Here is a 17,219-nt window from a genome sequence, read left to right on the forward strand (position 1 = left end):
GTCTGTAATGTCGTAAAGAGTTGGACATGACTAAGCAACTAAGCACAGCACACAATGCTCCCCAGACCCTATACCCTGGCTTTGCAGGAATTTAAGCCCCTCTGGCTCCCCTAGTTATCCCCTGATTTGGGTCTCTGTCACTTGTGCCCTCAGCATTGCAAGGTAACTGGCACCCTAGTCTTGCCCCTGGCCTGTTAGCCTCCAACAGAGATATCTGTGTTTAGGGAACTCCCATCCCTGCCTGTCATGGGGCTCTTTTAGTAGATGGGTGGCTGGTAGCCAGCACTTTGGAGAAATAACTGAGTGGGCATAGGATACAGGGGAGCAGGTGAGAAAGCTCTGTGGCATCAGGGAAGATCTGAGAAGATACAGAAGCCAAGGTGGCTGGAGATACTTTTCCTTTGGAGGGTATTCCTGACTGTCTCAGCATCTCAGAGCCTCCTGTTTTCGAGGTCTAATCTCGGGCCCTGAGGATTCACTGTGAGTCAGCAGCTTGAGTGTGTTTGAGTTTAGGGTTCCAGACCTGTGTCTGAGACTGATTTTCTGCAGAGCTTTAAGCAAGTTACTGTTCCATTCTGAGTTTTTATATTATCTACTCAATGATCTGGAAAGGTCTTTGTTTTTCTGACCCTCTGACTCAAACACAGCTGCATAAGCACTAACATTCACTGAGATGTACAAGGTGGCAGGCAGAGAGGGATACTTCACTGAGACAGAGAAGATGAGGTGCTCAGCTCTGAACAAAGCATGTTTGGCAGGCCTGTTAGACATCTGAGGAGAGAGGTCAAGCTGATTAGTGTGCAGGAGAGAGATCTAGGCTGGAGACACATGAATGGTCATCAGTGAGGCAATTGGGTTTCAAGCTATGATAGCGGATAGAATCATGCACCAAGTGTGAATAGAGGAGATGAAGAGGAATCACTAATAGGGACCAAGAATAAGAGGAAAATCAGGTGAAGGAAAGGGCTAAAGGAAATGAGAGGACAGGATGTACATCAACTCTGTGTGAGTTCTGTTCCTGCCTTCCTGTCAGGAGTTCCTGTTCATGTTGGAGCATGAACCTGCTGTCAGTCTTGTGCATAAATCTCCCTTTGATCTCCTGGATTGAAAGACTAGTTCCTGGCTGGCTCCAAGGCTGTAGGACTGTGAAATCCATAAACATAACTAGGAAGACTGGTGTTATCTCGAGTTAGCCTCAGTTAATGATTAGCTGTGCCCTCTTTGAAGGTTGTAGGGATTCTTGAGCTATCTGCCTGATTAGCTGTGCCATCCTCCAAGGAGACAGGGTTTCTGGTGCTGTCTGTTCAGGAGGGAGTAGACCAAGAGATCTCCAGAGAGACTTCCTTGAAAGGACTTGGCAGGTGAGCAGGTTGTGAGGAATGAATAGATGGAGTCATGCTCCATGATGGCGCTATCCAATCTTTAGAAGTCACGACTGGTGAGTAGAATGACAATCCACCAGGAAAAGTAGTCCGTAATTTCTAGGGACCAAGAAAGGTCTGCCAGGTCTTAGTGAGGAGGCAGCAGTGGGCAAAGAAAAGGGAGCGTTTAGCACAGCAAAAGGGAAGGACTTGGGTGGCTGGGAGAAGGGTGCTCAAAATGGGATGGAAATTGGGTGGTAGTCGGGGAAGGAGGCCTCTAAGAGGACGTGAGGCCGGAAGAATGAGAATGAGCCAGGTATGGAAAGAGAGAGGAATCAGCAGGTAGAAAGGCAAAAAAATTTCCTGCCTAGGAGCTGGTAAGGAAATCTTCACTTTTTGTTCTTTTAGAAAATAAGAGAGGAAGGTCTTTAAGAGACCTTAAGCATTCTGACTGCTACTGCCCAAACAACAGGAAGTGGGAATCTGACCAGCTGGAGGAACTACTGGCTAGATTCCTTGCATCAAAGGTCATTACACTTAAATTCTGCAGCCCTCATCAAGGTGTGCATGTTGGAAATCAGAGACCAGTAGCTTTTGAACTACTTTTCCTAGAGCCAATGCAGAGACAGAAATGAAAATCACAACAGTTATAATTTCTAAAGTGATTCTGTTAGGTCCTGTGTACTGAATACGCAGTACTCAAGATATCTCAGTCAAGTATCAGTTAAAGAAAACAAATGCTGCTTGTATTAGTCAGTTTTTGCCATGATAGCAATCATCCTGAACATCTCAGATGCTCATATCCAAAAATATTTTCCTGTGAGTCTGGAAATTATCTGTGGCTATACTAGGCTCAGCTCAAGTCCACATGCGTTCTGGGACCCAGGCTGGAGGTAGGCTCACTTGGGATATGCTGTTCTCATGGCATTGGCAGGAGGATTCTTTACCATCTGAGCCACCAGGGAAGCCATTTTCATGGCAGAGGGCATAAATGCAAGAATCTCTGACCAAGTACACAAGCACATCCACTCATATCTCATTCTCCAAAGCATATCCTATGGACAAGCCAAAGTCAACGAAAGGTGCATACACACTCTTCTCCAGAATGCACACGGAGTTGCTGGTAATAACAATCCAATCTATCACACTGCTGTGTCTTAAGCACAAAAGGATTTATTATGTGGAATTGGGTGTTCACAAAATTGTCAGAGGTGCTGGAAAAATAGGATTTAAAGCAGGTGCTGTGTTTTCAGAGAATGGTACATCAGAAGGTGACTGAGATAGATGCTGACTTCTGGTTCACTCATAATCACAGCAAATTAATTTCTGGAAGAACCCTGTAAGGTTGGAATGGGGCTCCTTAAACAACTGCTGACAGTACAGAAAGACTCACCTCTGTCTTTTCCTTCCTTCATAGGTTTGAACATGTATTGGCGGCGGCAACTCCAGGCACTTTGCATCCTATGGAGGTCTCAGATGTCCAATCACACTATCCGCATTCATACTAGGCAACTGGCATCCCTGCAGTGGGGACACCAGGAAGTTCCAGCCAAATTTAACTTTGCTACTGATGTGATAGATCACTGGGCTGGCATGGAGAAGGTAATGGGGTGGAAAAGAAGCACACAGTTGGAAAATTTGGCTGAGTTCACTAGTCCATCCATTCGTTCAATAAGTGTTTGTTGAGTACTTATTATGTGTCAGGCACTATAATGACCTGTGAACAAGATGTCCATCTTCCATTAAGGTGCATAGGGTAGGAACAAGAGAACATGAGCTTGACAGAAAGAAAGGTTCAGGAAACTGATGCATGGTGGAGCAATCTGGGAACCACCACACCTCAGGCAGCTTGAACACACAGCCGACCTAAACATACTCCACGTTCTCTCTTGTGACCTCCCAGGGTGAAACAAGGACTAGCGAGTTGGAGTCATAGAGGAAGTAAATTTGTATTTAATAAAAGAAAAATCAGCATTCTCTTGTTAAATCAGCATCAACCAAAGACTGAGTGGGTCTTCTCAGAATGCTATGTGTCCTTGTCATTAGGCATACACAAGTAGAATGATTATTAGGCTGGGAGTGTCAAAAGGATTCCAACATGAGACATCAGAGAAGAGAGTAATGCGAAAATTCCTAAATTTTCTTTCCTAGCCTGGACTTCCAGAATTCTGCTCCATTCATTGCTGACACTGTGATTGACTCTACCTGAGTTCAGTGTACCTTTATGGAAGATGAAAGGATTCATCCTGGCTAGGGTAGCAGAAGAGATGGTTCTGTTAGCATGGGCTTAAAAGAATGATGATCAAAGGGAATCATAGTTGTGATGTTGTGATGTCTCAACACCATGACATAACTGTAGTACAGAAATGGCAAATGCCAGGCCTCTAGGCTAAACATGGTCCATGGTGCAGGGCTCTCTAAACAAAACAAAACAAAACAAAAAATTGGTAAACATTTTAAAGTTGAAATTTTTCAGATAAAAATTTAGATTTCTGGCTTTTCTTTTGAAGTTATACTTCTTTAGAATAATGAAAGAGGTCTTTACTACCATGACTCAAAATCTTGAATTCATAAAGTAAGTAATTTACTAAATATATGTACATTTCAAAAACAACAAATTTCCATTGAAAAACACACTGTCAGCAAAATTTTAAAATAATGACAATCAGAGTAAAGATATGCAATTCATAAAAGAGCCAAGAGTTAATAGCTCTAATGCAAAAAGAGCTCCTAGAAATCAAGAATAAAAAGATGCAATCAAAAATAGATATGGGCAAATATATAAAAACAGTTCACAGAAAAGTGAACTCACAAGGCCCTTAAATATAAGTAAAAATGCTCAACCTCACTCATAGTAATAGTTACACAAAAGAAAACTTCACTGAAATAATATATCTTACCTACTAGTTATATAAAAATTTTGTCAACATGCTCTGTTGACAAAGCTATGCGGAAATAGACACAGGTACTGATCAAAGTGCAAAAAGTCAACCCTTATAAAGAGGAATTTTGAAATATCTAATACAATTACAAACAAATTTTCTCTTTGGCTTGACATTAGTGCTTTCAAACTATGATATGGAGACCCTGAGGATTCCTGAGACTTTTCCCAGGGGAATATGTAAAATGAAAACAATTCGAAACAAAACTAAGACAAATTGAAACTTTTGTGCAACACTGGTGGGAATGTAAAATGGTCCAGCCACTGTGGAAACAATATATTTCCTCAAAAAATTAAAAATAGAGTTACTGTATAATCCAGTTTTTCCATTGTTGTGTATGTACCCCAAAGAATCAGAAGCAGGGCTTTGAAGAGATATTTATACACCCATGTTCATAGTGATAGTATTCACAGTAGCCAAAATGTAGGAACAATCCAATGTCTATCAATGGACTAGTGGATAAATAAAATTGGCATATTTACGCAACATTTTTTTAAAAAGAATGAAATTCTGACATATGATACACCATACATGAACATTAAGTGAACTAAGCCAGATACAGAAGGAAAAATATTGTGCCATTCCATTTATATGAGGTACTTAGAGCAATCAAATGGCAAGCCACTCCAGTGTTCTTGCCTGGAGAATCCCAGGGACGAGGGAGCCTGGTGGGCTGCCGTCTATGGGGTCGCGTAGAGTTGGACACGACTGAAGCGACTTAACAGCAGCAGCAGCAGCAGAGAAATCAAATTCAGAGACAAAAAGTAGAATAGTAGCTACCGGGGACTTGGGAAATGAGGGACTGGGGAGTCTTTGTATAATGAATACACAGATTCAGTTTTAGACAATGAAAAAGTTCTGGAGACAAATGATGGTTGTGATTACACAGCAGTATAATAAATGCATGCCACCAAATTGTGTACTTTAAAAATGGCTAAAATGGTAAATTTTATGTTATGTATATTTTACCATGGGCTTCCCTGGTAGCTCAGTTGGTAAAGAATCCACCTGCAATGTAGAAGACCCTGGTTGGATTCCTGGGTCGAGAAGATCCCCTAGAGAAGGACATGGCAACTCACTCTAGTATTCTTGCCTGGAGAATCCCCATGGACAGAAGAGCCTGGCAGGCTACAGTCTATGAAGTTGCAAGAGTTGGACATGACTGAGCAACTAAGCACAGCATATTTTACCACAATAAAAAATAAAAAAATACATAGAGATAGATAAATAAATCTAAGATAATATTTGCTTTTTTAATTCTCATTCTCTCATAAGAATACTGTGTCATTTTCCAGAGGCTACAATGAAGTAAATACAGAAAAATAAAGAAATCCAAATGTCTTCTATTAAGGAAGATACTAAAAAGATTTGCAAAAATGTAAAATGATGCCACTCTTTTCATTATATTTTGTTTGTTTTAGAAAGTATACTTACTTCTTCAACAAAACATATCTTATTTGTGTTAATATATGATGGACTTATTACTGTTATATTTAAAAGCTGAACCTCCAATACTTTGGCCACTGAATGCGAAGAGCCAGTTCACTGGAAAAGATCTAGATACAGGGAAAGATTGAGGACAGAGGGAGAAGGGGATGACAGCGGATGAGATGGTTGGATGGCATCACCAACTCTGGACATGACTTTGAGCAAACTCCAGGAGATAGTGAAGGACAGGGAAGCCTGGCGTGCTGCAGTCCATGGGGTCACAAAGAGTTGGACTTGACTTAGCGACTGAGCAACAGCAACAACAACAATAATGGATCTATTCACACATGTATGCAATTTCTCAGTTTAATTTCTAACAAACATTGAGAGATATTATTAAAGCGCTTATAAATAAAGCTCTTTAGGATTGTAATACTTCTTAAAAGTGTATAGGAGTCCTGGGATCAAAAAGCTTATTAAGCACCACTGCAGCAGTTCCAAGATGGGAATTTATTTTACATGCTTGTGTACCAGCCCACCTTAATCATGAGGCCTTCTCTTTCTTCAGGCTGGCAAGCGACCCCCTGGCCCAGCCCTGTGGTGGGTGAGTGGCAATGGGGACGAGGTAATGTGGAACTTCAGCCAACTGAGTGAACTGAGTCAACAAACAGCCAACGTCTTCGCAGGGCCATGTGGTCTGCAGCGTGGGGACCGTGTGACAGTGGTGCTGTCCCGAGTGCCTGAGTGGTGGCTGGTGATCCTTGGCTGCATGCGAGCAGGTTGGTGATTGACCACCTGAGCTGAGCACCATCTCCCTTGTGAAAGAAACTGCAATCATTCCTCCCAAAAGATGCCCCCTCCACCTATCATGTGGTCCCTCGTCATATAGAGACATCACTCTTCTTCCATCTATTTAAGCAAACAATGCCCTAAGCACTATGCTAAGAGGTTGCTAATACAGAGTAAACGAAACAGAGTCTATGTATGGGACTCACAAGCCTCTGGAGAAAGACAGCTGCTTTAAATTATTAATTGCATATACAATTATTAAATCACAGTTTTGATAAGTGGCATGAGGTTCTATAAGAACCTATACAAAATGTTTGTCAAACTATGACCTATAGGGCAAATCCAGCCCACAGCTTGTTTTTAATAAATAAGAAGTTTTGTTAGAACCCAGTCATGCCCTGTTTGTATATTATCTGTGATTGCTTTTGAACTATAATAACAGACTAACATAGTTTGGACAGAGAGCCTCTGGCACATAAAGCCTAAGATATTTGATATTTGCTTGGCTTTTTGTAGAAAAAAATTGCTGATCTTTGCTGTAACAGGAGACCCAAACAGACTAATCTGAGAGGTTTACAGAGGTCTTAATAGAAGTAGTATTTAGTCTGAGAGCTGAAGGACAAGTAAGATTTGACCAGGAAAGGAGGAAGAGAGGAGGAGTGCTCCAAGCAGAGGGAACAGATGAGGGGAGGGAAACCTGAAAATTATGAAAGAACCTGGAATGATGACTTGTGTGCCTACAGCCCAGGCAGCAAAAAGAAAGTAAAGGCAAATGGGTCTGGAGAGATGGACAGGTGCTAAATTGGCAGAACCTCGTAAGCCATGGCAAGGGAAGGGTGCTGGGTCCTTATGCAGTGAGGAATGGAAACCATAAACTGATTGCATGACATGACTATTTTCTGAATATAGATGGTGACTCTGGATGGTACATGGAGAATGGGATGAAGGAGGGAAAGAATGGGGTTGGGGAATTCAAATAGGAGACAAAGAATGATAGCGATTTCAATTTGGATGGGGAGATAGAAATGGAGTTAAGTGGTTGGATTTGAGAATACTGATCGCAAGATTTTTTTGATGAATGACATAAGGTAGAGGAAGAAGTCGTGTAGATGGAGAAGTCAGAGTCACTCAGGCAACTGGGTGGATGCAGTGGTCTTTTTCACAGTGAGAAGCAGCTATGGGGTATCAGGGAAAGATGACAAGTTCAAGTTGGGAGCTGTTGAGTTAGGGGTACCCAAGTGATGTTCAAGAAGCAGGGAGAAGTTCTAGTTATAAGATAAACGTGTCCTAGGTATATAATATAAAACACGATCACTATAGTTAACAATATGTATTGTAGAGAGTAGATTCTAAACATTCTCATCACAATTTAAAAAATAAGTGTAATCATGTATAGTGATAGATGACATGATAGTATTTATTAATTATTCATTTTTATTAATTATTTATTTATTGTGGTATTCATTTATAGTATATAGGTATATCAAATCATTAAGCTCTATACTTCAAATAGATAAATTCCTATATGTCAGTTATATCTCAATTTTTTAAATATAAGGATAAAAAGGAAGGAATAAGAAGTGAATAGCTGGGATTTAAGGGCATAACATCTGAGATGCAGACAGAAATTTAAGAATGATCAATTTTTAGATATAAGAGATGAGAAGTGGAAGAGCCTCAAGAAACACCAGTATCCTTCATTTACAACTTATCTTTCCTGGCCTTCACACACAACAAGCATTCTCATCAGTAAGGAGGAAAATGTGATTGTGGTAAAAAAAAGTAAGAGTTATCAGAGGAATCTGAACACAGCTATAGAAGCAGGCAGCCCATGGGAGGAATGAGCAGGCCATGAGAGAAAAGTGACACAAACTAACACACTGACAGATATAAAATGGTCTGAAGGGAAGAAGAACTCAGAGCGGGAGATGGAGGGACAGTTGAGGTGGTAACAGGCCTGCAGTGTGGATCCTGAAGTGTTGAGAGTGGGAAAGAGTAAGCCAGAGGTGGAAACTGATAACCAGGAAGAGCATGTGAAAGCAGCTTTATGAAAGGTGAGAAACAGTCTAATTATTATCCAGAAGAATAAAGCAAAGTCATAAAAGTCTCATCAAGATAGAAAACAAAAGCCTAGGAGTGCTCTTCCCAAAGAAAATTCAGTGTCCCATGCTTGAGATAGTCAGGACCTTGAGCACCGTGGTATCACATGGACAATTCCAAGTTCTTTTAAGGCTCTAATATTTTAGTTACTATATATGATTGTTTGGATATAGCAAACTTCTATAGGGCAGTGTGTGTGTGTGGGGGTTAGGGGCCTTAGACTACCAATGGTGTAACATGAGGCAATTGGGTTTCTCTCAGTCTCAGTAGACTCCTTACAGCTCTGACAACCCCAGGGACATCTGTGTTTAAATCAGTCTCTAGTCCCCAGTTCCTTTATTATTGATACTCCCCATTGGTTATCACCACCCCTACCTCCCCTAACCCAGCTTCTCCCCACTAGCTGTTCATATTAAAATTCTCTAGGGGAGAAATCAACCATCCCTTCCAGTTCTCTCTCTAAGCCATTTGACTTTTTCCAGGCCTTGTCTTCATGCCCGGGACCATCCAGATGAAAGCCAAAGACATTCTCTATAGGCTGCAGGTGTCTAACTCCAGGGCCATTGTGGCTGGGGATGAGGTGGCTGAGATAGTGGACACTGTGGCACCAGAGTGCCCTTCTCTGAAAACAAAACTACTGGTGTCTGAGAAAAGCCGGGATGGATGGCTGGACTTCAGGACACTACTGTGGTGAGTATCTATGTGTCCTGTTGTTTAGTCACTAAGTTTTGTCCAGTTCTTTTGTGACCCCATGGACTATAGCCCATCAGGTTCCTCTGTCCATTGGATTTCCCAGGCAAAATACACGAGTGGGTTGCCATTTCCTTCTCCAGGGGATCTTCCCAGGAGAACCCACATCTCCTGCATTGGCAGGTAGATTCTTTACCACTGAGGCACCAGGGAAACCCATCAACCTGTCTTAGCCTGAGCTTTTACCAAAGATGGAAACCTGCACTTATGTGCAGATTCTTTATTTGGGAAGTCTGAGGAGCAGTGGGTAAGATGTGGGAGAGTTAAGCAGGAAAGAAGTAAGAGTTAATACAGAGTTTATTATCTGTATTATTGAGTCACTGCACAGCATAAGTGGGCCTTGGCCTGCAGGGACCTTTTGAGGAACACACAGAATGCCTCTCAGGATTGTCTACTAAAGGACTGACAAACATTGACCCATCAGCACTTAACCTCCATTCATAGAGGGCTGCCCAGAGATGTTATTTACCCCACACTCTGGGCTGCACATACATGCGTGCAGGATAGGCTCAGAGTCCCATGCCATGGTGGTGACAGAGAATGAAGGCCAGAGGCACAGAGTGCCTCACCTCACTGTGGCTCACAGTAGAAGCAGCAGCAAGTTGGTTGGAACTCACCTGGAGCTTTTGACTGTGTCGAATAAGAGGCAAAGCTAAGAGGGTATGTGGTAAAACACAGGAGATGGCTGATACACAGAGTTTATAGACTCCTTTCCCATCTTTTGCATCCCTAAGTGAGGCCGCCAGCAGTCTATAACATGATTGGCCAGAAGAATGAGTCTCCCTTTCATATATCTGAAATCTCTACACTAGAGACAATACCTTAGGAAATTCCTAGGGAGAGTGTAAGCTTTTTCTTTCTAATGTTATAGTCTTTAATATAACTGTCAGGGAAATAGACAACATAACAGCAGTTTTGAGAGACTCCAAAGAGGAGTAAATGCTTCTAGGGAATAGAAGAGGGAAGATTGGGAGAATTTACACTAATTGAGCATCTCCTATGCACCTGCTATCATGCTGTGGCTTCCAACAACAAGCAAATAAACATTCACTGAATTCTCAAAGCAAGTTGCCACTTCTCAATAACTCTGAGATGGGTGTTATATTGATCCTATATCTCAGATATGGAAAATGAGACTCTGAGAAGTTAAATAAATCATCTAGAGTGACATAGTTAACAAAGTGTCAAACTTGAGTGGTGTTCAAACCCAAGTCTGACTGACTCAAAGTCTCACAATCTTATCCACTCATAAGCCTCCTTTCTAGAGTGGGTCAGCTGACTTGCCTCTCCAGTATGAGGGGAGATGGGAAGGCATGAGTCACCAAGACATCTGGGGTCCAGGGCAGATCTTATTAGGTGACAATCTGTGTCACTGTTGTCAGGAAAGCATCTACCACCCATTGCTTTGTGGAGACTGGGAGCCAAGAAGCAGCTGCCATCTACTTCACCAGTGGAACTAGTGGCCTTCCTAAGATGGCGGAACACTCCCACTCAAGCCTAGGATTAAAGGCCAAGATGGATGCTGGGTAAGAAGAGTCCTTTCTCTCTGGAAATGACATGACCAGGCCTTGAGATTTTTCTGATCTCAAATTCAATTCTCTTGAAATAAATAGGTTACCATGTGGTACTTCTGAGAAACAGAGTTGGGAAGCGGGCAAGAGGGAACGTTGCTTAGCAAGCTGGGTATCCAGTGACCCGTGGTTGAACATTTCTGTCGTAGATAACAAAGGATCACAAAACCTCTTCAGTGCTTTGAGCAGTGTCTCTACTAGCTTGAGTGCTTAGCACGAGGTTTATATGCATTTTTTCGCAAGACTGATCTGTATCTTGTCCTTTGGAATGTTAGTAATTTTCTTTGATGCTGTCCACATTCCAAGAGCCTGTTTTTGTCAGTAGCAAATTACTTTTCAAATTCATTAAACAGAGATCTGTAATTGGATTAATAAGATGAACTGAGATCTCAGAATTTCTGTATCTCGGATCTCAAATTTAGGCTTTTATTTCACTCTACATCAATCTCATCAGTGGAGTCAGAAAATAGTGTGCTAAGATTGTCATGAAATTATAACCAGAGATCTTGATCTTTTCAGTTGATCCTGCTTGCCATGTTAATTTTATTCTTAGAACTAGAAAAATGCTTTAATGCAAAAACCCTCAAAAACTTAAATGTCATATCTATGAGCCTATGGCATCAGAAAATTAAATTTCATAGAAATTATTTAATAGAAGAGCTACAATAAGAAAAACATAGTTTCAAAAGATGGAAATATAAATAAATGTAGCTAATATATTAAATTCCCACTCACCACTCAAAATTTGATTCCATTTGGCTAAGACCTAATTTCTCTACAGAGCTGGCTGTGGGTGAAAGTAGCAATCATCTTGAGGATGGGACATATTCTATGGTAATTCCGAGCCACAAGGAAGTTCTTTCTATGCAGCTTAAATTACCTTGGCTTTCAGTTCAGTTCAGTTTAGTCACTCAGTAGTGACCGACTCTTTGTGACCCAATGAGTCACAGCACACCAGGCCTTCCTGTCCATGACCAACTCCCAGAGTCTACTCATACTCATGTCCATCGAGTAGGTGATGCCATCAGCCATCTCATCCTCTGTCATCCCCTTCTCCTCCTGTCCCCAATCCCTCACAGCATCAGAGTCTTTTCCAATGAGTCAACTCTTTGCATGAGGTGGCCAAAGTACTGGAGTTTCAGCTTCAGCATCATTGCCTCCAAAGAAATCCCAGGGCTGATCTCCTTCAGAATGGACTGGTTGGATCTCCTTGCAGTCCAAGGGACTCTCAAGAGTCTTCTCCAACACCACAGTTCAAAAGCATCAATTCTTCAGCACTCTGCTTTCTTCATAGTCCAACTCTCACATCCATACATAACCACAGGAAAAACCATAGCCTTGACTAGATGGATATTTGTTGGCAAAGTAATGTCTCTGTTTTTGAATATGCTATCTAGGTTGGTCATAACTTCCCTTCCAAGGAGTAGTTCAGTTCAGTTCAGTTCATTTCAGTCGCTCAGTCGTGTCTGACTCTTTGCGACCCCATGAATCACAGCACGCCAGGCTTCCCTGTCCATTACCAACTCCTGGAGTTCACTCAGGCTCATGTCCATCGTGTCAGTGATGCCATCCAGTCATCTCATCCTCTGTCGTCCCCTTCTCCTCCTGCCCCCAATCTCTCCCAGCATCAGAGCCTTTTCCAGTGAGCCAACTCTTCACATGAGGTGGCCAAAGTACTGGAGTTTCAGCTTTAGGATCATTCCTTCCAAAGAACACCCAGCGCTGATCTCCTTTAGAATGGACTGGTTGGATCTCCTTGCAGGCCAAGGGACTCTCAAGAGTCTTCTCCAACACCGCACTTCAAAAGCATCAGTTCTTTGGTGCTCAGCCTTCTTCACAGTCCAACTCTCAATACATGACCACTGGAAAAACCATAGCCTTGACTAGACAGACCTTAGTCGGCAAAGTATTGTCTCTGCTTTTGAATATGTATCTAGGTTGGTCATAACTCTCCTTCTAAGGAGTAAGCGTCTTTTAATTTCATGGCTGCAGTCACCATCTACAGTGATTTTGGAGCCCCCCCCGCCCCCCCAAAAAAAGTCTGACACTATTTCCACTGTTTCCCCAATACTTCACAGTTCAAGTATTTTTGCTTTAAGACAAGCTTAATACTTTAAATTCTGGCCTAGAAAGAGAAAAGTTACAAGTGTCACTGCATGAGACCCTCAGTTGTGCTCAGGCAATTCATGATGCTCAAAAAAAAGAGAACCAGCCAAGGTCTATGCAGCCAAAGTTCAATTTGCAGGCAAGGCCACTTTTTAGACTATCCACTTAGGTGTCTTTTGTTAGTAAACATTTCTCAAGTGGTTACCACTGGCCAAAAGCTGTACTCAGTACTGGAGTTAAAATGGAAATGAGACCCAGTTAGCTGTTCAGTCATGGGAGCTGGAGTCACACCTGAATAGGCACCTGCTGGTGATGGACAGGGAGGCCTGGAGTGCTGCAATTCATGGGGTCGCAAAGAGTCGGACATGACTGAGTGACTAAACTGAACTGAACTTGAGATAGGATATGTGGATAGAACAACTCTCCTTTCCCCTGCTTGCTTATACCTTAACATACCTATAAACATACGCAAACATTCAGCTACACAACACTCCTCTGCACACATACCTACCTCTACACACGTATAGACATACTCATGCTCCATCCACACCCACATGCACTTACACATGTTTTTCCTCTGTGTTGTCAGAAAATGGACAGACCTGCAAGCCTCTGACATAATATGGCCTATATCAGACACAGCTTGGATAGTGAATATTTTGGGCTCACTTCTGGAACCCTGGACGTCAGGAGCATGCACATTTATCCATCTCTTGCCAAAGTTTGATCCAGTGATCATTCTAAAGGTAAGAGAAGATCCAGTTTGCACCAGATGGTCAGAGTGAACCCATCTTGAAGTTTCTTTCAATTCATCTAATTTTTACTAACCTTGGCCATGCAGGTAGAAAGTGTTCAGTAAGCAAGATGGAAATGGTTCCTGCCCTCATGCAATTCATGGTCTGGGAAAGGAGACAGACACATACACAATTAAAAGGAGTATATTCAGGAGACAAGCATCATGGGTCATTCCTTCATTTAACACATACTTAATGGGCCCTTGCTCTGGTATGAAGTGTCAGATAGATGACAGTGAACTGAGTGTAAAACAGAGGGATGGACTACTAGAGATGATGCCGTCATTGTGCATGTCTGTGTATGTGTGTGCCTATAGTGTAGCCATTTTAAGTGTGTAGCTTGAAAATGATTTACCTGTGTTAGACATTTTATTAATCATTCATGTTGCTTTACAGAATTCCATAGAATGGGTGGCTTAAACAACAATTATTTCCTCATTATCCTGGGAATCTGAGATCAAGGTGCTGATATAGTTGGGTTCTTGGTAAGAACTTTCTTCTAGGCTGCCTTCTTGTAATATCCTCATATGGTAAAGAGAGTGAGCCCTGGTATTTCTTCTTTTTCTTATAAGGACAATAATCTCACAATGAGGGACCCACCCTCATGACTGCATCTAAACCTAATTGTCTTTTGAAGGACTTACTCCTAAGTACCAACATATCAGGAGTTAGGGCTTCAACATATGGATTGTGTGGGGACGCAACATTCAGTCCATAACAGATAGCCATGTAATCACCATCAGATCAAGATATAAAATGTTACCTGCATTGCAGAAAGAGGCCATACGCCTCATGTCATTGTTCTCACTCCATAGATTATTCATTGTTAACCTCTATCACCACAGATTTACTTTGCTTCTTCTGGAACTTCATGTAATCTTTTGTGTCTGGCTTCTTTCACTCAATATATTTTCTGTGAATACTGTCCATATTACTGCAGATATTAGAAGTTTGTATAGTGTTCCCTTCTGTGGATCTATCACAGTTTCTCTTACCACCCTATTGTTGGTGGACATTAGGGTCATTTTCAGTCTGGGATTATTATGAGGAATTTTGAAGAATAAATAAGAGTTCTTCCTGTGGAACTTGAAGGGGTAACCATTGAATAAAATCTACAAACTGCATGATCCTGGAGCAACAAAGCAATGGAAATAGGCTCATTTTGTTTGCAAAAGCACAACCTATTTGGACTTCATTTGTGACAGAGTGGGCAATTAACACTCTGGGGCCTCCAGATCTCTGTAGCAGTTAATGACTCAGATTTCTGTTTGGCTGGCAGCAGAGATACCAGGAGCAAACTGAGGCATAGATGATATCTTCAAAGGTCAAGAGACCAGGCAAGTTCTGCAGTCTCTCAAGAGATTCTCTTTATATGATTCTGTCATTTTCTGTTTTAAAGAAATTCTTATTCTGTCTCCTTCCACAAAAAGATTTGAAGTAGCTTTTGTAAAGAGCAATAAATAGAAAAAAGTATGGAACAAATGTAAAATTATAAAGCCTATTAGGAAAATATAGGCTGAACATGTGGGGTGAGTGAGTGGGAAGACTAAGGAAAGGAAGCAAATAAGTAGGTAATTGCAAATAAATGGGCAAAGCAAATAAGTAGATAATTGCATGTTGAGCTTCCTGTAAGGCAAGGCAATAAAGGAAAGGAGATAATTTTCATCTCTTATGCCAATACGTCAAAAGCACCCAGAGGAAATAATTACATGGTGTGTTAACATTAGCAATTTTTTTAGATGTTTTGTCTAACCCATTCTTTGTAATAAATTCTGTACAAAGCAAAGCATGGAATGAAGGTGGTATTGTTGTTGTTCAGTCTCTCAGTTGTGTCTAACTCTTTTTCAACCCCACGAATTGTACCCCGCCAGGGTCCTCTGTCCATGGGATTTCCCAGGCAAGAATACTGGAGTGGATTGCCACTTCCTTCTTCAGGGTATCTTCTAGACCCAGGGATCAAACCTCTGTCTCCTACATTGGCAGGTAGATTTTTTACCATTGAGCCACCAGGGAAATCCATGAAGGTGGTATTTCTAAAAAGTGTAGGCTGCAAATGGTAGTGCTGCTATTTGCTGATTGTGTGACTTCAGGCAAGTTGCTCAACCCTCTGTTGTTGAGGGTTGATAATACAAACTCCATCAGATTATAGTGGGAATTAAATGAGAGAGCACAGGGCCTAGCAAGTATTCAGTAGTACCTTATTTTTCATAGCACTTCTGTAAAGTCTATAGATGCTTTTAACTTTAAAAAGCACTTTCTACCTGAATTATGTCCCAAAAAATATTTTGGGGAAAATAAGGCTGGAATTCAGTTCAGTTCAGTCATTCAGTTGTGTCCAACTCTTTGCGACCCCGTGGACTGCAGCATGCCAAGTTTCCCTGTCCATGACCAACTCCCACAGATTACTCAAACTCATGTCCATTGAGTCAGTGATGCCATCCAACCATCTCATCCTCTGTCGTCCCCTTCTCCTCCTGCCTTCAATCTTTCCCAGCATCAGGGTCTTTCCAAATGAGTCAGCTCTTCGCATCAGGTGGCTAAAGTATTGCAGTTTCAGCTTCAGCATCAGTCCTTCCAATGAACACTCAGGACTGATTTCCGTAAGGATTGACTGGTTAGATCTCCTTGCTGTCCAAGGGACTCTCAAGAGTGTTCTCCAACACCACAGTTCAAAAGAATCAATTCTTCCACGCTCAGCTTTCTTCATAGTTCAACTCTCACATCCATACATGACTACTGGAGAAAGCATAGCCTTGACTAGATGGACCTTTGTTGGGAAAGTAATGTCTCTGCTTTTTAATATGCTGTCTAGGTTGGTCATAGCTTTCCTTCCAAGGAGAAAGCATCTTTTAATTTTATGGCTGCAGTCACCATCTGCAGTGATTTTGGAACCCCCCAAAACAAAATCTGCCACTGTTTCTACAGTTTCTCCACCTATTTGCTATGAAGTGATGACACTGGATGCCATGGTCTTTGTTTTCTGAAAATTGAGCTTTAAGCCAACTTTTTGACTCTCTCACTTTCATCAAGAGGCTCTTTAGTTCCTCTTCACTTTCTGCCATAAGGGTGGTGTTATCTGCTTATCTGAGGTTGTTGATATTTCTCCCAGCAATCTTTATTCCAGCTTGTGCTTCATCCAGTCCAGCCTTTCTCATGATGTACTCTGCATAGAAGTTAAATAAACAGGGTGACAGTATACAGCCTTGACCTACTCCTTTTCCCTATTTGGAACCAGTCTGTCGTTCCATGTCCAGTTCTAACTGTTGCCTCCTGACCTGCATACAGATTTCTCAAGAGGCAGGTCAGGTGGTCTGGTATTCCTATCTCTTTCAGAATTTTCCACAGTTGATTGTGATCCACACAGTGAAAGGCTTTGGC

General features: G+C 41.7%; 1 protein-coding gene across 5 annotated transcripts in view; it reads left to right on the forward strand.

Annotated features, from left to right (window-relative positions):
- Positions 1-687: 687 nt before the first annotated feature.
- ACSM2B (acyl-CoA synthetase medium chain family member 2B) overlaps positions 688-17,219 on the forward strand; it is a 55,229-nt gene continuing 38,697 nt past the window's right edge. For 2 of the 5 annotated variants that reach the window (XR_011252682.1, XM_069570268.1), the window contains exons 1-6: positions 692-1,361; positions 2,779-2,963; positions 6,300-6,510; positions 9,103-9,310; positions 10,753-10,896; positions 13,637-13,793. Coding sequence is in view for 3 of the 5 variants with exons in the window: in XM_069570268.1 (XP_069426369.1) it covers positions 2,787-2,963; positions 6,300-6,510; positions 9,103-9,310; positions 10,753-10,896; positions 13,637-13,793 (897 nt within the window). In the remaining 2 variants the exon portion in view is untranslated. Of the gene's footprint in view, positions 1,439-2,778; positions 2,964-6,299; positions 6,511-9,102; positions 9,311-10,752; positions 10,897-13,636; positions 13,794-17,219 lie in introns of all 5 variants that reach the window. The other 3 variants (XR_011252681.1, XM_069570267.1, XM_069570269.1) reach the window with 2 other exon arrangements.

Source organism: Ovis canadensis, chromosome 24 (genome assembly GCF_042477335.2).
Source record: "Ovis canadensis isolate MfBH-ARS-UI-01 breed Bighorn chromosome 24, ARS-UI_OviCan_v2, whole genome shotgun sequence".
NCBI classification, from domain to species: Eukaryota; Metazoa; Chordata; class Mammalia; order Artiodactyla; family Bovidae; genus Ovis; species Ovis canadensis.